Source organism: Phalacrocorax carbo, chromosome Z, assembly GCF_963921805.1.
Source record: "Phalacrocorax carbo chromosome Z, bPhaCar2.1, whole genome shotgun sequence".
Lineage (NCBI taxonomy): Eukaryota > Metazoa > Chordata > Aves > Suliformes > Phalacrocoracidae > Phalacrocorax > Phalacrocorax carbo.
The window spans coordinates 80985312-81010736 of record NC_087548.1 but is presented as its reverse complement, the minus strand read 5'-3'; the positions used below and the strand labels follow the sequence as shown (position 1 = coordinate 81010736).

At 37.0% G+C, this 25425-nt stretch overlaps 1 protein-coding gene across 5 annotated transcripts in view; it reads left to right on the top strand.

Annotated features, from left to right (window-relative positions):
- TMEM161B (transmembrane protein 161B) overlaps positions 1-25425 on the top strand; it is a 55628-nt gene that overhangs the window by 14800 nt on the left and 15403 nt on the right. For 4 of the 5 annotated variants that reach the window (XR_010370733.1, XM_064439325.1, XM_064439324.1 and 1 more), the window contains 9 exons: positions 2257-2337; positions 7233-7330; positions 9053-9209; positions 16300-16451; positions 17015-17075; positions 18749-18889; positions 21254-21367; positions 22445-22619; positions 24813-24909. Coding sequence is in view for 4 of the 5 variants with exons in the window: in XM_064439325.1 (XP_064295395.1) it covers positions 2257-2337; positions 7233-7330; positions 9053-9209; positions 16300-16451; positions 17015-17075; positions 18749-18889; positions 21254-21367; positions 22445-22619; positions 24813-24909 (1076 nt within the window). In the remaining variant the exon portion in view is untranslated. The remainder of the gene's footprint in view (positions 1-2256; positions 2338-7232; positions 7331-9052; positions 9210-16299; positions 16452-17014; positions 17076-18748; positions 18890-21253; positions 21368-22444; positions 22620-24812; positions 24910-25425) is intronic. The other variant, XM_064439327.1, reaches the window with a different exon arrangement.

Below are 25425 nucleotides of genomic sequence, written 5' to 3'. Positions count from 1 at the left end.
TAAGGAAAATAGATTATGTATAACATTGCTTGTTGTGGCTGCTTGCGTTTGGGACTGTTTCTGCTTTTGGCATAAGTCTCATAACAGTGGACCTCCCTCAGTATTTGTTTTGTAGGCAGTGTCCCATGAAGAATGACAAAAGTTTTTTTTATATTTACATGAAAGGCCATATTCTGCAAATATAAACCTAGGTGGACCAGACCTCCACTTGGGACAGGAAGCCTTTCCAAAATAGAGTGGGGAATCAAGTGTTATCAAGTGCTTTGAGATTATTTGGATTTGATGTTTATTTTCCAAATTTGCCTTGCTATTTTTCTGAAATTGGATTAACATAATATCTAACTTGCCAGTGTAGATTTGAGTGGTCCTACTTGATGAGGTTTTCTTAACATGAGAAGTACTGATGGTTATGGATTCCATTAACATCTCTGACTATTACCCTATGTTAACCCATGTCACCAGTTAGTGGCCTCCAACTCCAGAAGAGTACTTCTACATAAATACAGATAAATGTCCCAAGTCTGTTCCTATTAATTAGTGGGCTCCTTTGCCTCAGCACTTCAGGATGGAGATCAGAGTGGAATCCTTCCTGCATCTGGACAGGAACCCTGCCTTGTTAGGGTGGAAAAGGCCTTGTTTCAGCTACTGAGGTTCTTGACATGTGATTAAGGTAAAATGTACCATGTTAGAGACTTAACCATCTCTAGTTTTCCTCTTCAGAGTTTCCTTGCCACTACTTGCCTTTTAAATAAATGAGCAATGGATGGTGCATTGACCTGTGGAAGTGGAAAAAGTTGCAGCTCAGCTACATGTAAATTAGTGATATTTCTTTTTTTTATAGCACCTTTTCTAGTAGGAGTTGAAGATATCACTGAGGAAAGGAATGTTGATGTTATGATCTACTTTGCCTAGCAAAAAAGACTGGTAATGGTTCTTTGATAATAGTTATTCTGGATTCTGGAAAATTACTGGGTTTTTGAGAGGCATAATTATACTTCATAAAATAATTTAGAGTATGGTTCTGATGCATAATTGTAATGGTATAATTATTCTAGTGAACTTTTTCCAGTATCAGTACAACCTTGTTTGCTGTATTTGATAATAACTTGAAAATTTGGTGTTTTGAGAAGTGAAGGGCTCTCACTTGAATGACAAAGTGGCAAAGCTTTCTAATCATGAATAAGCGTCCAGTATGCTGAAGAGAACTGAGGTTTAGCTGTGGTCGTTCAGCTCAGGCAGGGTTGGTACTTGCACACAAGGGTGTTTTCATAGAATCAGAGACTAGCAGGTTGGAAGGGACCTCAGGATCATCTGGCGCAACCTTTCTTGGCAAAGGCATGGTCTAGACAAGACAGCCCAGCACCCCGTCCAGCTGAATCTTAAAAGCGTCGAGTGTCGGGGAATCCACCGCTTCCCTGGGGAGATTATTCCAAAGGCTGATTGTTCTCATTGTGAAATATTTCCCTCTTGTGTCCAATTGGAATCTACCCAGGACTAACTTGGACCCATTACCCCATGTCTTTTCCGTGGAACTCCTTGTCAAAAGGGAGTCCCTGTCACCTTTGTAGCCACCCTTTAAATACTGGAACACAGTGATAAGGTCTCCCCCAAGCCTTCTTTTCTCAAGGTTGAACAAACCCAGCCTCCAATGCAGGCTTCCCAGTCCTGGTCACTTTTGTGGCCTTTTTCTGGACCGTCTATAGCCTGTCCACATCTTGTTCACAGAGCGGTGTCTGAAGCTGAACACAGCATTACAGGTGTGGCCTGACAAGCACTAAGTGGGATAGTGACTCCTTTATCTCTGCTGGTGATGCCCTTGTTGATGCAACCCAACACCCTGTTGGCTTGCTTTGCTGCAGCAGCACACTGTTTGCTCATACTGAGCTTGTTGTCTACCAGGACCCCCAGGTCCCTTTCCACAGAGCTGCTCTCCAGCCAGGTGGATCCCAGTCTGTGCTGCACTCCTGGAGTATGTTTTCCCAGGTGCATGATCTTACACTTGTCCTTGTTGAACTTCATATGGTCTTGTTCACCCACTCTTCCAGCCTATCCAGGTCTTCCTGCAGGGTGGCTCTCCCTTCCAACATGCGAATACTTCTTTTGCTTAGGTGTTGCAAATGACCATTGTTTTAATATGCATATAGATCTGTGTTGATATATAGTTAAAAAAAACCCCAACCCTGAAGAAAAAAAACCCAAAACACTAAATTGCTAATACTGATATTGTTTTACTTCCGATTTTCTTTTTTTCTTTAGTTTACGGTGGTATCAGCATCCTACGGAAGAAGAACTACGGACTCTTGCAGGGAAACAAAGAGGAAAGACTAAAAAAGATAGGTAAATACTTGTTTGAAGATTTTTCCTTTCTTTTTTTCTTCCCCCCCCCCCCAGCATGATCCATGTAGTAACTCTGCTAGCCAGCTTTTGGTTTTGTGTGGCTTAAAAACTGCTAGTAATGACTGCCCGGCATGCATTGTCAAAGCTGTATACCAAACTGCATACTTTCAGTTTAACAGAGAGTTGAATATGCCTAAATTGTGAAGGAATTAATGATTTCCATTTCACAAAATTGGTCTGTGAAATTGCTGATTTAGTGGCAAGGAGGTTCTTTTAGTGAATGCATTAATTTGGATGAAAACTGAGGAAAGACAAATCTTCTATTAGGATTGAAGTTCTTCATCTTGAAGCAAGAGAAGAAAGATTTGAGTATATTAGTTCAACGTAGGATTACTATGAGCCACCGCTCTTACACAGCTGTGGAAAAGGTAAATGTGCCCCTAGGATGTATTAGGTGAGGTATTTGTAGTAGAAGAGATAGGGAGATGATAATCCTCTTGGACAAGGGACCAGTGTAGAGCTTGATCTGGATTAATGTGTATAGTTCTGATCACTCATGTTCAAGAAAAATGAATTTGTATCTGAACAGGTGAACAGAGCACTGTTAGGATCATCCAGGAAACAGAAAGTCTGTCTTACAAGAGGAGGCTAAAAAGCTTGGCTTGTTTAACCTACCAAAAAGATGACTGAGAGGGATGGGATAGCTGTCTGTCAGCTTAAGGTGGAAACAGTTTTCTGACATTCAGGCATGAAGTTCTGGGACAACTTTCCAGAAGTACAACTGCAGCAAGAGCCAAGACATCTTGAGGTGGTAGAGCTGCTATGTTGATGCAAGATTTCTGAATTGGCTATGTCTAAAACAAACAAACAAACCACTCTGACTTTCTTTTTGGTGACAAAGAAGCTTTCCTTTAGTCCTTTTTCTCTTATTCCAGTATGAACTCTTATAATCCACAAACTGAACATATAATCTATTCATTGTAATGTGATTTTTTTTTTCCTTCTGTTTCATAACTCTTAAGCTACATGATTACCGACCTTATTTGCCACACTTCAGGGTAAAGAATTAAGTTGTTCCTTTAATATTAAATAACTTTCATTTTACATATTTTCTGCAGTATTCTTTCAAATTCAGAAGCTCATTTTGTGTAACAGTTCTCTGTAACAAATAGAGGCAAAATAATAGTGAATAGCATTACAGTTTATAAGGGTCCATTTAACCAGTAATATTTAATCATATATAAAATTAACCTTAAATACATAACTATAACTTGTAAGTCTACCCATAGGAGCCTTAAACACAAAACCACAATTGCATTGCCAAATAATAATTGTACATTTCTCTTGTTGCCTTTCCTCAGTCTTGGCAGTCTTTTGCCATCCAAAATGAGTGTTCTCACTTTGACCAGAGCAATTACATGCTTTTAGCTGAATGGAAGCATGGCATGTTAATGTAAGCTGACATATAAGCTTAAATTTTGTGATCTTTGGAAAATCTACTGTGGAATTTAGTGGGAACCTCTATCACACGTCACCTCTAGATGCATTAAGTCCTTTTTCAGTTACTAAACGTCTACATTTAATGTTTCAAACGAGATACTATGTTTTCATGTCTGTGCAGTCAAATTTTGTCAGAGTGATTTAGTTATTACAAGGTTCATATAATTATCGTATTGTATTAACATGTAAATTGTAATAGTTGTAGTTAGTTGTGCTAGGGTAAATCTTAATCAGACTGGGATATGAAACTTCAAAGAAATCAGGATGGTAATGTGGGGGCTTAAATGATGCTTTCTTTGCTTTGCTGTTGTAACAACAGAATGAATAATACACTTACTTTCTAGTTGATAAATATACCCCTTTGTCCTCTAAAGAAGCGGCTGTTGTTGGAGGAGAACTGTAGTTTAAAGTAGGAATTGTTCCTATTGTGTTGGTTTGGATGTACTGGTTTAGGTTGCGCAAAATGGAATACAGTGCTCCTTTTAGCCAATGAGATGTGAAACAGATGGTGTAAGAGAAATAAGGATGTATCTATTTTAATTTCTCGTGTCTTTTCAATATAAATAATTTGATTTGTCAAGCCTGTAGTCTTGCAACATGTTGTACCTGCTCCTTACTTAAATACTTTTCTGATTTTAACTAATTAAAAGAGAAATGGTGGAAGGGGATCCCAGGAACTTGCATTAAAATGAGCCTTAAACAGCTGTAATGTGAATTTGTAGTCCATTTTATTCAATGAATATTACACTTTAGTGTATTATGCTGTAGGTTATAACAGCACAAGAATATTAGGCAGATTTTCTCTTTCAGAATCATTTGTGTTATATTGAATTGTTAGGCTAATGAAAAGGTCCATAGCTACTATGAATTACTTTGAATTAAAGCTGTCAATGATCCTGGGTATGTTCTGACTATGTCTCTTGGATTACGGGTCCCCTGGGATAATTAAAGTGTAGGAACACCAAATTTTGTTGAGCTGAAATGGCTTCAGTGATCAAAATGCTCATCTCACTCAAGATGATGGTACTCCTGGGTGCATACAGTAGGGAAACATCAAGAGTACACCTGGGGGCAGGGAAGCGCACAGAAGCTTGCAGATAGTCAGGTGGCTGGGCAGTGTTTGGGGCTGCCTGTTTAGACTTCTGCTTTAGATTCCTATCCTCAGTTTGTCCATTAAAATTCTTGTGCTTCGGATGATACTAAGAATTAATATCACCTGAAAAAATACTTATTAACGCCTTCTGTGTGTATTCTCATCTCACACATTAGCCAAGAGGACATAATTCCTTAAAAATAACTTCACGATGGATTTAATTGCTTTTTAATGCTTATGTCCCAATAACTGGCCTGTCTATGGAAAATCTGGCTCCCCTCTAATTTCAGAGGTGCTATTCTAAAATCTGGCAGAGTTTATGGTTTCCTTCTAGCCATTTAGGGGTTTTAAGTTTTGGTTTTGATTTCTACACCACCCACCCCCCCCACCCCCGACCTAACAAAACATTTTCTGACCTGCTTTAATTTTTTTTTTAGTAGAGGTATGGTAAGTTTTAACGTAGCTAGTAATGGTAATCTCTCAGCCCAATTTCATGTTAACTTGATTTTTTTCAGGTTCTTTTAAAAGCATCCTGTTTTCTTCAATTTAAAGTCTAGTAGTGTGGGTTATTTTCAGGAAAGTGAAGACGATGATGTGGGTATAGTTTCAGAGCTCCAGATGAAAAAGCCCCTTTTAAATATGTAACCTTTTATAGTCTTTACATGTATCTCTGCTGTGAAAAATGGTCCCTTGAATATGTGTTAGTTCTAACCAACGATTTGGGAAATATAGTCTAACTTCATGCATACATATAAGACATACTTTTGTTTATACCGCATATCAAAGATGATTCAGTAGAACTGGAAAAGGGGAGCGATGGTGGCTAGAAGAAAGGTTTCCACACAAGTGTAAGGCTTAAAAGTCTGGGATCTGGCTGAGGGAGGGTTTTGCAACAGGTACGTATCCAGTGCACACAGAGGGTGGATAGGGAGCAGTAAACTTACTGCTGTGTTATACAGGGAGGCACCAAATGATGTTAGCAGAGTAGATTTAAGGACTTCTCAATTTGGGACACATGTTGTGGAACTTGGTGCCACAAGACACTATGCAGCTCAACATGTTTCAGGCTCGTTCAGAAAGAGGCAAGTTTAGGTAAATTCATGGAAGTTTTGAAAAATGCTGGTTTCAGAAGATAAAATCCCTGGCTCAGATTATCCTCAAGTTGCTTAATGCTGGAAGCCAGGAAGGGTTTGGCAGTGGGAGGATAAACCTTTGGTTGCCTTATTCCTTTCATTTGTTTAAGCAAGTAGCCACCTGTGTGATAGAAGCAAATGAACCTGTGAGCTACTCTTTATGAAGCCCCTGCGTATTGCTGTCGTGCTCTGCAGCAGTGGCTATAACCTGGAACACAGCTTTGAACCCTGGTGGTGCATTGCGATGTACTTAGCCTTGCTGTCTTCCCAGAAAGAGCACAGTGAATTATTTCTTTTCAAGATGTACTGGATCTTTAGGATTGCTAGTAATATATTTTTCTTTTTTTTGCTTATTTTCATAAGCAGGGTGTGAATTGAAACAAGTCTATAGTATTTCTACATGTACCTTTTTAGGTTATAAAGCTATCCTAAAATTGTCTTGTCTTGATGGGTCTTTCAAGGATCTAGGTTAGTCCAGCTCATGTGATGTGCTTGCTAAGCACCCTGTTGTGGCAGAAAGGTGTAATGTTTTTTTGGGAAATGTGTTTTTTATTTTTTTATCAACTATCTTCCAAGGCAGATTACTGCTTGTTGTTTTCCGTGAATGTTCATTAAATTAACACTGCCAAGTCTGTCTCTTTTACTTATTTTCAATTCAAGGACTTTAACGCTCCTGTCTTCTAGCATCCTGGTCTAGACCTCAATTAAAAAGTCTTGGTTTAGCTTTGGTTTTCTTCAGGGTGTCTGTATGGCAGGGTGGATATATTCTGCTCTATAGTTGTACTCGTATCACTAATGTTTTGAGAATGTGGGAACCTACAAGAACAACCTGTAGCTCCCTGAACAGATGAAAATCAGTGGGCCGAAGTAAATACTGGCAACCGGATCTTGCCCTGATACATACTTGGGATGCAGCACATAGAAGCCGTTTAAACCCATACCACAGTAGTGTGTCAGAGCATTGCCAGGTAAAGCTAGGAATCATTGATATACCTGGTTATTTCTTGAGATTTTAACTTGAATTAATGCTTTTAGCTAGATGAATAAAAATGTTTGCATTTGGCAGAAAAGTGGTCTGCACGTTTCTTAAATTTGAAATGCTGTGATATATTGAGAAAGTTTGTTTTGCCATATCCATGTGTGTATTATTTATGTATTTATTTTTACAGGAAATATAATGGTCATATTGAAAACAAACCCTTAACCATTCCAAAAGACATTGATCTTCATCTGGAAACAAAATCTGTGACTGAAAGGGATACTATCGGTAAGAATAAGAGGATGCAGATGATAATACATTATTTCAAATATATCCAGATTCTTTCTATCAAGTGTTTTTTTTTTTTTGTGATGAATGCTTGCATATCTTTTTTTAATAGACAATGAACGACTAGAAGTGCAACTGATAATAGGGTTAAATGAGAAGGCAAGACTTAGGGCTAAATCTCCTTTGTTGTTCCACGCGTGACATCTTAATAGCAGTGTTACAGAAAAGGGTGAGCAGGTGAAATCCAGCATAAAGCACATTTATTGTTGTATCAGGCATCCATAGTAATATGAGACAACACAGAAAAGATCACATCATAGTCTATTTGAAATATTAGATCATAGCTTTATCCAGAAAAATGACAGTTGGTGGATGCTGAAACATATGCGTTCTGCTCATCTGTAGTGTTGAAACCTAGACCTTTCAGCCACACATCTGAAACACTGAGGTAAAATGCCTAGAAACCAGAAGTGACAGTACAGAAGTAAGCAACATTAAGTGTTTTGGAAGTTGCTATTTTTTTTTAAATGACAATTTTTGATTCCTTAATCATAGCCACTCATTCTGTTATAGAAAACTCTTATGTCGGTATGTGTGTGTGATACATGTTTTCTTGCTATCTACAGTTTTTATATGCATGTGTTCTCTGCATAAATATTGAAAGAAAGGAAGTGTAGTCATGTGCAGGAGATTTCTCAGCTTAAATTATTGGAGGCAGTGTAGAAAACACCTGTAACAAAATGCAGAGTTTTTTGAAGATGGCACGTGAAACCTGTGAATGCATTATTAAATTTGTGTTATTTGCTTGAAATTGTAGCATTTAACTGTGTCCCTTATTATTTATAGATACTGAAACAGTGTAGAGTTTAACTGTCTTTAAAAAGTAATGTGTACAAACTTATTTTGAAATAACTATGTGTTTAGATTCAACAAAAGTACAGGACTTGAAAATATCCAAGCTTGGCCAATTTCATGTGTTTGACATCAGGTAGCTTGTAGTCAACAGACAAATGCTCAGTAATGCTTTGTGACTTTTTAACAGTGTAGATGTAGGGAAGGTGTTTGGGAGGGACAGGCTGCCCTCATTGTCACAAATTGTTCTCTGCAGTTCCCAGCACCTATGGGAGCACCCTCTTCATAAACCACCAAGCCTGCATGCAACACAGTGTGATCCCCAGAGTTTTTACAGTGGAGTTTACACAATGATTTATTGCTGTACAGGAGATATTTACAAAATCTGTAAGAACACACCATCAGCATCTTAGATTTTTTTTTTTTTCAAAGAAAAAGAGGAAGTGTTTATATATTGTATTTTAAATGATTGCCAATGAGCTTTTAATCTTCAGCAAACACTCAGAAAAACCTCATGCCTGGAATTGCAGCTAGACTTGACTGGAGAACCATTTCCTGTCCTGATTTTGAGATATAAATTAAGTTTGCTTTTTTAATTTAAGATGTTAATGTATAAAAGCTGTGATGATAAAATAGTAAAATCTTGTAAATTTGAGTAGCAATCAAGTACTGAATAACAAATGAAGAGTGATGGTCAGGTTGTTGAGTGGAAAAACTGGCTTTTTTGCTGTTGTTGCCCTTTACTTTGATCTGGGTCTCCCTAGACCTCAGTTAACAGAAAACATTTTTAAATTGTCACTCCATTCCATATATGTCAGTAACTGCCTTAAAATGTCACACCTTTAACATTTGCAAACTTGTATTTTTCAGCATTGCATTATTTTCCGGAATATCAGTGGCTGGTGGATTTCACTGTTGCAGCCACAGTTGTGTATGTGGTGACAGAAGCCTATTACAGTGTTGTGAAGCCCTCACAAGAAATGAATATCAGTGTAGTGTGGTGTCTGCTTGTCTTGGCTTTTGCAGTGTATCCTTTTCTGTTTTCTTAAATCACTCTATCTGTTCCACATAGTTTACATAATTCTGCAATTTATATAAAGCTCTGTATTTTTTATTGGTGGGATACACAAACATTTACCATTGGGAAAAAGGATCGTGTAAGCTGATGCCTTTGGGTAATGTATATACTGTATGTGCTGATATCAATAGCTTGTTAACATTAATACCAAACCATTTACGGAAAAAATACACATAATGTGAACGTACAGTTAGTGCTCATCTGCAGTATGTAGTGTTTCTAAACTGATTTGGTTCTGCCCAGTTTGGCAATCAAACAGATTTCTGTACAGAAAGTATTTACAACTTTTGGAGAAGCGTGCAATTTCCTGCACACTGCTTGTTTTTTTCGTATGTTTAATCTGATACTTCCTGAACAAAATAGTAATGTGTATACTAATTCATTGCAAAGATACATGCATGAATTCATAACTTTAAAATACATTCAGGACACTCTTATGAAGAAAATAAAATGTATAGGCAGTTGTGGGCGCTGAGGTGGTACATTTTCAAAGCTATGTGAAAAGCTGAATTCTCCTCTGAAACTGAGGGAAACAAAAGCAGAGTATTTAGAAAACAGGCAATATCAAACCATAAAAAGAAGCAGCTGTTATGCTTGTTTTCACTGGAGAAGGCAATATCAGATGTGGATGCTTGCACGGTAACTAACTGCTTTCCACATACCAATCCAAATGTACTCTTTAGGGAGGAAAGTTGCTTTTTAAAGACGTGATAGGTGATAAAGCAGAGGAATTGAATAAGGGCCTGCAAGAGTGCAGGTTATGGAAAGGTGAGTTAGAAAATGAGTTTTTGCACCTCCTCTGCTCCCTCAACAGCTGACAAACAGATAAAGTGCTAAGTTAGGGTTGATATAGCACTTGACTATTCAACATTGATTCCTCAACAGAGATTCGTACCTGTGTTGTTGTGGTTTATTGTTCCGATTTTTTTGGTATTGGCAATACCTGGTCGTGGTATATAAAACCCTTGAACTAATCTTTGGTTCTGTTTGGATAACAGTTTTGGATATGCTTAATGCTTGTCTGTGCTTGATGATTATTAAATGTGTGCTGTCTTTATGATAAGAACAGGAATTATTTTTCTAACTAGCCTGAAGTGTAAATGATAGGCAGAACTTTCCTTGCAATGAGTAAGAACATGCTAGAAGAGGGATTTGACTCACGTTATGAAAGACTGTCAGTAGCTTGCTTCCAGACCAGGTATTTCTCCTTTGACTTGTCAGTGAACAGAGCCAGAGCCTAAAAGCTGTTTTTATTAGTCTTCTAGGGTAGCGACAGGAAAGTTGGTGTCTGGCTCTTGTGCACCTTGTAATGATGTTATAGCTATATTATTGCTAATACATAGCTGTTACACAGCCTTTGTTTTATTTGTTTGGGTGAAGTCTGGAATTCCAGTTTAATCTTGGCAGAGGGAAGGAGAGAGGCAGCTACTGCTTAAGAAATCAGAAATGAAAGCCAACACCTTTGACTCCCATTTTGAGGATGAGGGGGAGGTTAACAGGACTAACAGAAGACCAAGCTTCAAATACTAAAGCTACAGTGCACTCTTACATTTATTGGTGGCAACGCCCCATTTGCTTCACCTTTCAAATCTCAGATGTAGCCACCTTGAATAATACTATGGTGACTGCAACTATAGGTGAAACAGAGTTGTGAATTTTATACTGTAGGAAAATCCACTGCAATAATTCTAACAATGGTATCTAAATACAATCCCAATCACTGCTTTCGTTTGGTCATCAATTTAGGGCAAAACCAAATGCAGAAATTAAAAAAGATTAAGTTGCCTGGCAGTGCAAGCTTTCTGTCTCGGTGGTGTGAACACACAAGTAGCTATTAGCGTCTTTTTTTGGATTGTTTTTCTCACCTGCCATTTTTATATGAATTGAGCCTAAACCAACATTTCCAGTTTTATCCTAATCTGGCTGAAGCACTTAAGATCCAGCTGCACATATGGACCTGGAGGAGATTGAAACAGATGTAGTACTCCGTGCATGTTAGAAGCACATCAGCTGTATTTTCTTACTAGCCTTCCTACATGACTGAAAGGGAAGTAAGCTCGGATAGGATAGCATTAAAAGCAAAAGGTCATGTGCTAAAAGCTAAATTTCATTTAACAAGCTGCAAACAGTTAATTGCATGCTTTAGCATTTTTGTTCCTAGGTATGTATTGTCTAAGGGACCAATATTGCTTTAAGTTTTTGGTAATAGTATACTTCAGAGAGAAAATTCTTAAAGACTTCTATCAGTTTGTTGGGGTGAGGGAAAGGTTAGAGAAGTTAAAGTTCAAAATTCATGTGGCACTTCTAAAAACATACGCGAATTTGGGAAAGCCTAGAGAAGAATGGCCTGGTATCTAGGACCAAGCCTTCAGAAATAAATGAATTCTGGGAAATAAGAAACCTCTATACAAGTGTGACCTCATGTAAGTATAATTACTTACCCAGTACTAGGTAGTTGGACAGCCATTTATTAATTATACAGAGGAAACAATGGTCAGAACTAATTTTCTGCCACTTTGTACAACTTGTATTTACTTTTTTGTGTGTGGTGTTAAATAGACCTTATTTTTATTGCAGGCTTCTGCTCGGAGTAGGTGATTTTGTAGAAATCCTTGTGAAGTCACTGCTTCCTAATACTGAATAGGGCTTTGCCTAATTATCTGTCTGGTTCCTGGACTGATGGGATGAAGTAGTGTGATCCTGTACAGTCTTTTGGGGGTTAGTCGGAATGCAGAAGGCTGCAGTACCGGGAAGCAGAGTCTAAACTTTCTTAGAGTTAACATCTCCATAAATGTGGTAATGTAACTTATTCTGGGTGTCATAGCTTTTTGGGTGAAGGAGAATTGTGTAAAGAGTGATATACGGAGGTACTGATAACAATCCATGTGATCACGGCAACCTAGGTAGCTGAAAGATATTTCAGAAGAAAACTGATTCATTCATGTGTTGCAACATCACCCCTCTGAGATGCTGATAATACTTTAAAACTTGCATAACTACTTACTAATACAGTGTGTCAAGACCAGAAATGATTCATCGTAATTTAAGTGTTAGAAAAATTTGGCTGCCTCCATATTTTCAGTTGAAAGCAGTCACCGTGATGTGTCAAGAATTAATTCTAGAACCATTTTGCCTTTTTGTGAAAGGTGTTTCTTCTGTTTCATGGCTGTGTGTTAGGAGGTGATAGGTTGTAGTAAGGATTTGGCTGACAGAATGACCAAAAAAAGCTTAGAGAAGTTGGAGTGATGATTGGAAGACACAGCTGAAAAAATTTCCAGAAATGGATGTTTTGATTCAGTGTGGTAACCCACCATTAGCATTTTTTAATGTTTATAGTGTAGATATTCAGAAAAATTCCAGAAACTAATGTAGTCTGTACATCTGTGTGTTAACAGAAATTTAGTCTAAAAGGAGTAATACTCTTAACACTGGAACTCAAACAACAAATTTATATATGTCAGCATTACATTGATGGTAGCTGTGCTAGGCACAACTAAGCTGGCTTTAAACATGTTTCATGTGCTGAAATGTTTGTGCAGCTGCATGAGCAGGTACCTCAGTGAAAGGTTCCAGGTTCCCCTGCCAGACTGGGTAGATGCTCAAGTGGCAGCAGAACAGAAGAATAAACCTTTAAATTGCTAGGTGGTTTCAGGAAGACTCAAAGGTGTTTCTTGGAGCCAGACCTGCTGTGGACCTGCTGTGCCACCTGCTCAGAGTTTAATATTTTTGAAAGGCCGCAGGGTACTGTGTGTGATCACTTTTCATGCTGATAGCCAGCACTCACTGAACAATTTCCAGTACCGGAAGAGGAGTAACAAAAAATGTTGCAAAACAAAGATGTTGAGATATTTCTAAGACAGATTATTGGTCATGACCTGCTGATTGTGAATTTTGGCTTAAAAATGAGTTTTGCAATGTGTCTTGCAAAAGTAATGGTTGAGAAAACTCATTGTGGTGTAGGCCACAATGTTTGAATTACTTTTTCTTTTATTCTTTATTTACAGTTTGCAGGTAGTAACTATTCAGATTGATGATTTCTATTATTTTGAAATTTGGAAAGTTGGCCTCTGTCAGAACAAATATTCAAAATTAGCAAGGTGCATTACTGATCACAATTTTAACTGTAGCAGTTGCCACCAGCTTACTTGCAGAGGATTGGGCTTGTAAAATAACAAAACTTTATTGGTGGGAGGAAAAGCGTGCATGAGGATAGCGTAAGGTGGACAACGCTGAGAGATGTTCCATTTTAATAGTAGTGTGTGCCTAAATTCAATGACTAAACTTATACAGCTATTTAAAATTAATTACTGAGAACAACTGAATAAATCAGGTTACTTGACTTTTTGCAAGTAAACCTCTAAACAATGTTGTACACAGTTCTTTCTGCTGCAAAGACAAGGTATTTAGGAAAATCAATGTGGTGTAGCAAAACTGAGTATTTAGCAACTGGGAAGCTGTCTGTTGTCTGAAAGGGTTTAAATAACCTGATTTCATTGGTAGGTTAGTAAATTTCACTGGTTACTTTTGGAAAACTTATCTATGGCATAGCAAAGGAAAGCAACACTCTTCTTAACTTGACTGAAGGTTGATCTAGGCAAAGTCCGTCAACAAATACCTTAAAATAACCTCTAAGCATTAAACTAATTTTTTATCTACATACATGCAATTAGAAATAATGGAGGAGTTTATCTGGTTTTTAATTGTGAATCCAAAAAGTTTCATGTATTTTAATAGAAACAGAAGGTGGGTCTTTTTCTCCTCAATCATGCATAAACACCAGTGGACTATATGATTCAAAAATACCATAATTACAGCAATTTAAAAGATAAAATTATTTTTGTAAAAGGGTATGCCATAAATTCTACAGGCATATGACCTCTTGTGACCAAAAAAAGGTAATAAAAGGTGGGGTGGAGAACATGGGGAATCTATTAACTTACCACTGTATACTCCTAAATTATTCCTTCAGTGGGTCCTGAAACGTAGGTCAAGCAGTGAAAGAAAGTGATGAAGCGACCCATAATGCTTCAATTTTCCCCATCCCTGAAATAGGTGGCAGTGGTGATTATTCAATTAACAGAGGGTCTCAGTCACATATAGTTTGCATAATCATTAATTTATATATTTGGCTCTAAATCTGCAGTATAATGGAAATTTACTGTCAGCCTGCTTTATGTTTCCCTGGTTGCATTTTCCACACCCTTAATGCACAATCCGTGGAAACATGAAGCACCTAGGGCGTTCTAAACCTGTTTATAGGTTAGGACTATTGATCGCAAACTGTTATGAAGTCCTCTGTATACCTTCAAGATTTGAAATGAATGTGTTTTAAATCTGTGATCGATGCCCCTAGCTGTAAAAAGACATTTGATTTAAGAATGTATTAGAGAAACAGTGCTTTCCAGAACACAGTCTGTATGGCTTATTACATACCTCTTTTTAGGAAGAGCTAAGTCTTCCTTTAGATATGTCAGTTTTTTCTGTGAAGTATGAAGGGAGCTTAAGTTCATTACTGTGAACGTAGAGGTATTAGATGCTGTGCTTAGGCCACCTTATTGTGTGCATGAGTACCTCTCTGCATATACATGAAATACAGCAATGTGTATGCTAAATATGTGCTGCCTAATGAAGTGCAACGTTACATAATCATGTAGTTTCTCGAGAGATTAACTGATGACTGTTCAAATGTTTTACTGAATAGATACTCTAAAGCATGCTTTCATGTAATCTAAATCTGAAAATGCTTCCAGCGTTAAAAAAAGGGCAAATATAAATGAATATGTTATTGCATAGTGGGGAAAAAAGGTTACAGTTTACATTTAATCTTCTTTTTCCTTTTTCTCTTTGGTTTTTCAAAGCAGGTAATGTCTGGAGTGATCTCCAAGTACTTTATATATGGACTGGATATTGCCTGCCATATTAAAAAAAATCAATTATAATGGGCTGGAGTTCATACCAATAAGAGCTGACAATATATCATGAAAAATTTGTCCTAATCTACTGTTTAGCTTTGGAGCTAATTATGTTTAGAAATGTATTAAAAAGGAGAATGCTGAATAAACATTTTAAAAATAGCTTGATAACAGAGCAGGTGATGTCTTAGATGTTTGTATTTGTGGCACTGGATGTTCATGAAAGGACTTAATATATTGTACCAGACTATATAGGCTTTTTTAATGTTGGGGTTTTTTTTCCAAGATGGGTATGGGATAGATTTTTCTTTCCTAGATAGTCCTAACCGTGTTACTGTTCCGCTGTCTTTGATAGCTGAGAAAGCTTAAACATGCGCATGTGAAAGTAGGAAATATGTTTCATCTTTTCATATGTTTTCTGTTCAGTGAACAGTCATGTAAGAATGTAAGCAACGTCCCACGCATTTTTGTCAAAGGTTTACACTCCCTGTGAGCAGAAATTCTCATAGCTGAGAAATTTTATCCCATTATTGATAGAAGTGCTTGTTGGAGCATCCTGTTGTTGCTGTTCATATGTATACCTTAGGGTTGTGCATCCAGGAAGAAGTCGTATAGCTCCTCTGTGGTTAAAAATGTGTTTATTCACTTCCCTGCCATCACAGTTGTTGCATTCAAAAGTGTAATATTATGGATTTTGAAATTAAGCTGTATTAAATCTTGAATTATGTAGTTTGATGGAATATTTTTCATTTAGCTTGATATTTTGCATTGAAGATAGAATTGCCTTATTGTTTTGGTTGATGTAACTTATGATTATGTAATAATTTACATTTAAACTGTGGTTTAATTCTCCTAGGTTGATAGTGAATATTACTGCAATTGACCATAAGTAAGCCTAAGTTAAAACTATGCTCCACCGTAGTGTATTCCTGGCTACCCATTATGTAATTATTATGCTTTACAGCATTCTGTAATTTTTACCTGAAATTGGCTGAAATAGTATTACCTTTTTTTTTAAATTGCACATCACAGAACAGCCCTGGTGTAGGTGACCAAAATACAGCTTTATAATTCTTAAATATAGTTATTTCACAAACTTAATTTTCCTTGACCTTTTTCTTGTGTAGTAAGGTACTGTTTTCATTGACTACCCACTATTTCAAAGTTGAGGATGGAGGCGAAAGATCAGTCTGTGTTACCTTTGGTTTTTTCTTCTTCGTGAAAGCAATGGCAATTCTCATTGTGACAGAAAACTATCTAGAGTTTGGACTGGAATCAGGTAACTCCTTTCTTTACTGTTTGCAACAGCTCTAGTGATTGCATGACCTGAAAAATTTATTTCCAGCCTTTCAGGTGTTTTTGGGAATATCTGTGTTAAAGTGAACTCTATATGTCATACATTTCTTAGAAGAAAATTTGCTTTGGAATGCAGATTCTGAAGGATACCCTGTATATTTTCCCTGCTTTCTTTTAAATAGTGTTATCTTTGCCTCAGTTGGTTGTTTTGTTAATTATATTTGCCTGCCAGTTTTACATTTAACCCATTTTGTCTTTCATAATAAAGTGAAGCTCCTTTACTGAAAAAAAAAACCCACCCCAAACTTATGCTTGTGAAAAATCATGTTAATATTAACTTTATTCATGTTCCTGAAGTGTACAAATATCAGAGATGTTAATAATCAAGTTTTATTGCATTATGGCATACTAATTAGCACATGAAATAGCTATGGTAGACATATGAAAATTTGTTTAAAAGATGACCTGTACCTAGCATTTTATTTCAAAAAAGGGATTCTTCATTTGTACTGTAATTAAATACATACGATGTATGTGTCTCTGCAGGATTCTCGAATTTCTCGGAGAGTGCCATGCAGTTTCTTGAAAAGCAGGGTTTGGAATCCCAGTAAGTTTCAGGAAATACCTTTGTCTGTTTACGTGTGCATGTGTAACGGAACCACTTGGATTTTCTTAGCAAGCATTTGTCTTGCAGGTTTTGCTCTTGTACGTGCTTATAACCTCTATAATAACGTGAAGGAGCAGCTTAATGAGAGTAATTAATCAGTTCTCACAAGTAACTTTGTTTGCATTTGTGTGTGTTTAATTTGGAGATGGTTTCTACCCTGATGTTTTGGCTGTCATTCATAAAATACAGTTCAAAACTATAAATGCTCTTTTGATGGCAGTCCCCCTTGGCTTTGTGAGGATTGCTTAAAACAGGTGATAGGTATTTTTTGCCATTTGTGTGGTATGCAAGAGGATGAGATGAGTGTGCAAAAGCTCACAAGCTCATATGGAGCTTGTGATAAAGTTTGCATTAGGACTAAATTTTGGTGTTGAGTCCTGTTCTCAGATTTTAATAGTGTTTTTGTATTATGCAGAAACATCTGCTTGCTACAGGACATCCAAGTTCTGTAGAGGCTGTCAAAGGAACATGCCATAGCTTTTGATGCTACATAAATACATCATGGCTGTTGTAGACAGCCTTTGTATATTGTAAAAGGTATTTCTATTACAGTTCTTTCCTTATACACCTGCTCTAACATGCATTTATGGGGTACGTCATCACTGGGAGCGCAGCTTTGAATTTCTTGCTTGGAAGTTCTCAAGTATTGTGCAGAAGCTATAGAATCTATTTTTGGGGAACGGAAGTTTCCTCAAACTAGGTTAGTGTGTCATTTATGAATAAACTCATGGAAATCCCATAACTGAATCCCACGTGTTTCTTAGCCTTTCTTCACTCTGCTTTTCCTAAGGTATTGTGAGTTTACTAACTTCTATATTTTTCCTGTTAAGTGTTTATTTCTGAATTTTTGCAGTGCTTTGGCTGTTTACAGCAGCAGTTGACTTGATGATGGTGTCCTTGGTGGTTCATATGATGTAGATTAGAAAGAATCTGAAATGCATGTGTATCACTAGATTTGATTTGTTCCTCTTTAATCTGTGTTAGTTATGTCACTTGGTTGGTTTTTTGTGTAATCCAGTGTTAATTCTGTAATTCAGTTGATCCTGGATATTTTTTTCTGGAGTATATTTTTAAAATTACATAGTTCATTAAAACAAACTATATTAATCACTGGGAAGAGACATGTTAATTGGCCACATGTATATTTTAGATAAATCTGTGAAAAACTGCGGTAATAAGTTTGATAGAGCTCTTTAATGGAGAAAGGTAGAATGTAAGTAGTATAACTTAAGTATTTGTTTTGTCTTTGACTAAACTTATGGTGTGTCTGTTCCTCTCTTAAAAACATAAGCAATCTATTGGCTATTTATGTTATATAATTTGTTATTAATTACAATATAAAATTATTCTTTTTTGTTCTTCTCTAGTAACAAACTTAACATCTTAAAGGCAATAGCTTAGGTTTTCCATTTTTCTAGGAAATAAATAGGTGACTTATTTTAACTCCTGATCAGTTTGTAATAAATCTGGTATTCCGGAGTAAAACTACAGAATACTGTTTGCTTTTTTTATTAAATGTTAGACATTGTTGAGTTGAAAGTAGTCTCTGATACCCCCCACCCCCCCCCAACTTCCTCCCCAAGAAAATGCTTATTTCCTTTCTTTTCTTTTAGGGGTCCTGTGTCTAAACTAACCTTCAAATTGTTCCTGGCTGTTCTGTGTTCACTTATTGGTGCTTTTTTGACATTCCCTGGCTTGCGACTGGCTCAAATGCATCTGGATGCTCTGAATTTAGCAACAGAAAAAATAACACAGTAAGAGAAAATATATGCACATAGGTATATGCTACTCAGTCTTAAATCTTTAATGTCTGAAAATAAACACAGCAAACTATTCCAACAAGAAGGTAGTGACTAAGACTTCTGTTGCTGCCTGCATTTCGTATCTTGAGCAGACCTGCCACCTGCCTCTTCCTGCTCAACCTGTGCTCTGCCAGACTGTTATGTTCTTTGCCTTGTAATTAGCGTCCCAATTAAAGGAGCCTTCCTTTCCTTCTGCAAGAGCTCCACCATGAATGTTTCTGCTTACTGCTTCCTTTCCCCCATCATATCTTTTTGGAAGTTAAGATAACTTTCAGGAAATAGAGGCGCAACCAGACTATTTTTTCCAGCCCCACCTCCAGGTGGGCATCATCACCCACCCGGTTCAGGGTAAGGTACAAAGAAAAGATGACCCTGAGTATTTAATAAGGGTCACATGCTAATACCAATTTAAAGGAATATTTTAATTTTCAGCTGTCCTTAAGTTTGGTAGTAAAATTATTTCTCTGATTTAACTGTTTCTGTTCAGTGTTCTCTGGTCGAGGGAGAAACTCCAAATGTCTTTCATAGATCTTGACCGTTGCTGTTTAATAAATGTTAATGACAGATTCTGCAGCATAAGCCATTGTGACCATTTAGTCTGGTCACTTTCCTGAGAGAACCATTATATTTTCTGATACAAAATTTTTTAATGTTCAAACTGCTTTTTTCTTTCTTTTCCCCCAAAAAGGCCCAGCTTAAAAATCAATCTATTTAAAGTGGGTCCTTCACTCCTGGTACGTCTATAACCAAATATTCTGAGTTATGCTTTCAGTAATTGTAGTTGAATGCATCCAGGTACAGCTGCAAGCTGTTGGCTTGTATCAGCTGTTAAGTTCCTGTCTATGTGTAGACTGTGACTGAGTCACTTCCTACTCTGTTCTTTTCAGCTAAATAACCTGCTTAGTTCTCAATTTTTACGATTCTCAATATTTTAAAATTTCTTGCACCTTTTCTTAAGTATCCTCTAATTTTCCATCATCTTCCTTGATCTGTGGACGCAAAATCCTAGGCAGAAATGTAAAAACTCTGAAACAGAAGTTCATTAATCAAGAACTAAAAAGGTAATTAATATCCAATAGAGATGAAAAATAAATCTCCTCTAACTTAACATTTAGAGGATATTGGAACTGGTTGTTGAAGATAACTGTGCAACACCAAGCAAATTAGTTTCAAAAGTCTACCAATACTTTGACTATCCAACTGGAACAATATAAAAATTATGTTAAATGGGTTAAAACTTGGTCAGATATTACTGTAACTAGCTAATGCGATTATTAACAAAGAATCATTGTCAAGTGATAGGTTCTAATTGGCCTGAAGAGATCATTATTTGCCCTTAGTGATGTGCTTTTTATCAATGAGTAAATCGTTATTGACTGCGTGGTTGCTTGACAGTGGCTAAAGGGGAGTAGTAAATGAGGATGATGTGTCACGGCTGCAGAGCGCTCTGCTTTGGGTGCAGGAAAACAGCACCTTTCTCTGCAGTTGAATACACGGTCTACTCTTGTGGGGGGGAAAACCCAACGCAAATGGCCCCCAAATCCACTCAAAGAACCCACTAGCCCACCAGCTCCCCCCAAAACCAGCAAAAAAACCCACAGAAGAAACAAAGCAGGGGACGATCTCCCTTTCCCATTCCACTGCAGAATGGGAGACTTAACTTACAGGGAACACTGACCAAAACAAAAAAAGTAGTAAAGATTAATGATTAACTGCTACTTCACTGATATGTTCAAAATGATTAATGTGGTTCTCTTACATATGTAGGGAGTAAGAATATTTTTTTTTTTGGTTAAACAGAATAAAAATAATCTGGTGTCCCTTTTGGTTTTGATAAGATGGTTTGACTTTTTCTTCAGCAGCAGTATCCTTCCCTGCATATATTTTGGAGTCGTCTTAACCAATTTTTACTACTTTAGTGCACATTCCATTGTTTTCCAGAGCCTGCCTCAAGAGTCTTTCAGCCTTTCTCCCTCTACTGAAATAAACAGAAAGGAATTCTTGCCACCATGTCTTTTACTATACTGTCGCACAATGCAGGTAGCTCCTTTGGTTAGACCATTCAGAATAAGTCAAGTTTTCAGATACTCTAAGAGCACTTTTTAAAAGCCACAACCAGTGTGATTTCACAGTATGTGATATTACTGCTTTGTTGAAATTTAAATCATACCTATAAAATAGGGAAGTCATTTTCTTACTTACCCTTTCTCCCAACTACTTTAAAATCTGTATTTCTCCTTTTGAATCTGTACCCCCCCATTTCAACAGTATCGTAATTGTATTTAATAACTTCCCCCCCTTTTTTTTCTCTTTCAGAACATTGCTACATTTAAACTTCTTGGCACCTTTATTTATGGTTCTACTGTGGGTAAAACCAATCACCAAGGATTACATTATGAACCCACCTTTGGGCAAAGAGAGTGTCCCTTTGTAAGATTCTGTTTAAAAATTCTTTCTGGGGTATTCAGAACAAAATCATAAGTCTAGTGCCCTGTGACAGTCACAAAAACGTGAAAGACTTAAAATTCAATAGTGTCTGCTGTCAAAGTTGCAGCTGAGCTTCTGTTATTTTGGAAGAACAAGAATTAGTTGCATAGTGTTGAATGTTGAGGAGGTCATTCACAGACAGCCGTTATCTTCTGGCGTCTCCTTGGCAGTGATGGGTTGTTCTTCCTAAGGGTGGAATACTGCCTCACTGCCACCTTCTGGAACCTTGTGTCCTACATGTTGGTGTGGGAGAGGACTGGTGTCACTGAGGACAGTCGAGATACCTTGGCAAGAGAACTGACCTGAGCAATTTGTCTTAAGATATGTGTGGATGAAGTGTATGTAGAATTAATAGCTAAAATATTTAAAACATTAAAAGGGAAAGAATTTTCAGGAAGAGGTGGTGTCTGAAATAACTGTTGTACAAGTAGCACAGGTAATTGTTATTGTCACTATTAGTCTAGATAATTCAGAATAGTAGTATTTAAATAGACTCGAAACAGATATGGTTGGCTGACACTTTTATTGCTTTCTAGGTCTAAGGCGGGCTTCTAAGGTGAACATGTGACCACTGAACTATTATATAAAACATTGCAAATAAACATATTTTGTGCTTCCATTTTGTTCCTCATTTTATCTTAGCCTGTCGTAGCACAAGCCTCATTTTATCTAAGGCAACTGAAGTACACATTTGCTAACCTGTAATTTTCTGAGCAAGCTTGATTTTAGTGTCCTGTCTTCATTACTCAGAATTTAAGCATTTAAGAGCTGTTTTTGTTTACAGACAAATGGATACTGATTTGGATCTAATGCTGTAGTAGGGCTACTAAGCAGTAGCAATAGAGAGAGAAGCGGAGCGCAAAAGTGAATATTACTTACACGTGAACTTCATAACTGTAGATTGTGTTAAGCATTTTTGGCAATATGCTTCAAGATTTCTTTACACGTGATGCAAACAAATAACTCTGTAGCAGTAGGTGACCTTTGCAAAACAGTATTACCCTATTTTTTTATCTGCAGAATGTCAGAAGATACATTTGACACCATGAGGTTGTGGATTATAATCCTGCTGTGTGCTTTACGGTTGGCTATGATGCGTCACCATTTACAGGCCTATCTGAATTTAGCCCAGAAAAGCGTGGATCAGATGAAAAAGGAAGCTGGCAGAATAAATATGGTCGATTTACAGAAAATGGTAAGTATGGTGGCACTGAGGTTACATGTTTGGAGTTCTCTGTCTGTACAAATACTCTTTTTCCCTAGTTGATTATGTCTCCTCTGGCACCACAGCTGAAATCTGAATGAAGCTTCCTAAACAACATATCCTATAAAAATAGCACCATTACAGAGAAATTCCGCAAACCAAAATATGCGGAGATGTATCATCCATATTATGCAGATGGCTTGTCTTAAGTGATTTGGAAGTTGTTGTAGAAGATCCCTTCATGAATTGTTCTTTACAAATATGTACAAATATGATGTGTGTGTTCAGCATGAATAGATCTTGGGGAGTGCACAGGGTGAGTGGTGACCTGTAGTTACAACGGGGGGGGGAAGTTGAATTTAGATAGAAGGGTAAAATACTGTTGCCTAATCCCAACTGTGATTTTTAAATTGAGGCAAAATTTAAGACAAGGTGGTTATATTTTGGGATAAAATAAGACATATTTACTTCTGTCAGACCACTTGCAAGTGTGCTAGCCTAGTTAAAAAACTGTCTGCCCATCTTGTTATGGTGGCAAAAGAAAGATATCTTTGATTTTGGTTTTTTTGTGTTTTTTTTTTTTTTTTTAAGAAAAGTAATAAAACATACTGTCAACAAACTGAGGGGGTGGAAATTCGTAAACTTGGTGTAGAATGGTGCTTCCTGCAAAATAAACTTAAATTTCTAGTGTTGTATGATAGTGCTGCCTGATGATCCTGCTGAGGTGGGGTGTGTTGCAGGAGGAATTCTGAAGTGTGCCATAAGACAAAGATTCCTCTCTTAGGATTGTCATTGTTACTTATAATCTTGTCCTTGGGTTCACTGAGTATCTGAAGGTCGTAAGCGGACTATGCAATAGTTACTTACAAGCAAGTAGCTAGCCCTTTGCTTCAGAAAATGGTTAGGAAATACAGATAGCTGCAACTGGTTAGGACAGAACTGTGCTGATTGCTGTGAATGCGTAACTAGTTCCGGGAGCTTTCATCCTGTCTATAAAACAATAATGTCGTCTCTATGTGGTGTTTCCTAAATCCATTTATCCAGGAGCTCCATATCTTCCCTCTGAGAAGGCCATAGCCAGTAAATGAAGTCCTGCCTTGTTTTACCAGCCACATCTGCTTTATCTTCTTCTGGAACTTCTGCCAGTAAAGTCTTTCCTATCTATCATCTTATAGTCATCATTACTTCTTAATTTGTTCTTTTTATCATATTCTATCAATTATCTTACAGGTTTTCTGTCTCATGCTTTTTCTTCTGTCAGTGTCTTACTACTTTTTCTTCTCATGTTAGTTTTTTGATGCTTGCTCATCACAAAGCCCTTTGAGGTTTTAGAGGTATTTCCAAAAATGCCATGTCTTCCCTCATCTTTTTTGCCACCCTGTGTTCTGTTCTTTTCTAAAATCCAGTTAGCTTTATTTCATTGCTTTCTTGCTATTGATTTTATGACTTTTTCCCTTCTTTATTTGGTCTAGTCTTTTAGGTCAATAGCTTATATAAAATGTGTAATGTAACAATATTGGGAAAGATATAACAGATTGGGAGCAGGGGGAGAGATAAATCTGAGTGGACTTCAATGAACCATAATGTGTACCTGAAATAAAGACCATTTAAATGCTGTCATTGATCAGCTACTAATGAAAAATCATCTTGCCGTTGTTTTTAAAATATTGGTGTGTCACATTTGGAAATCTTAAAAATACCTTGCTTTTGAAAAGGGACTGCAATGTTAACCAAGCTTTGGTTTCCTTTTTATGAGGCTTGCTTTCGACTGTGACTACTAGTTCTTTTTTTAAATGGGATTTAGTTTGTGTATCACTGGGGACTTGAAAAACTAAACATACTTAGCTTTGATTCTGGTGTATTGAAATAGGAGTCTTTGAATGATGACATGCAGTTTGTAAAAGCAAAATTGATTCTGTTTTAACAGAGCTGATGCTTTTAATTATTTCCTTTCAGCACTTCCTCTCGGATTTGTAAATGTCCTGAAACTAGAGTTCATTATAGAGATTTCTTCATTAGGTATTTTGAAGATAATGCCAACGTGTGCTAGAAAACTTTTAAAAGACCTTTTAAAATGCATAAGTACTGTTTTTTAAATAAAATACTTGTTTTTCCTAGACATGTTCATAAACGTTTGCTTTGATAAGCCAGAACTCATGAATTACTCTGTTCTGTTTTTCCCAGGTGGCTCGGGTATTCTATTATCTTTGCGTAATTGCACTGCAGTATGTTGCACCATTGGTAATGCTCCTTCACACAACTCTGCTCTTGAAAACACTAGGTAGGCAAAATTGGATCAACAAAAATGTGTTCTGTTCTACACAGGGCTTTTATATTTTCAGGTTACTAAAGAAAACTAGGTTGTATGAGTATTTGCAATACAGAAATACATTGTAATTTCCTGCAATTTAAAACATACTGATGTGCGGCTTTTAAGCAGTCCTCTTCTGTTGCTGCTTTTGACATCTTTCAATTATATGCTAACTTGTTTGATTTATTTCTGGGATATTGTGTAATACAACCAATTAAGCTGTTTAATTCTGTTGAAATATGTCTTTTAAGTAGTATTTTAAAAGTGAGCTGTATAAAGCACTGTTGATTTAACCTTATGAGCATCTGCTAAAGGAATCTTTTTTCAGCTCTTCAGTCTTCGGTAGGCTTTTTGAACAGAAGCTGTGAGATATGGGGTTGATTTCATTATTGGGAGATCTTGTGTCACTCTGGGTTGTTTTCACTTCCTTGTGAGAGGTGTCTTTCACAGCCTGCCATGCAGTCGTGGCATTCTTTTTGCAAAATG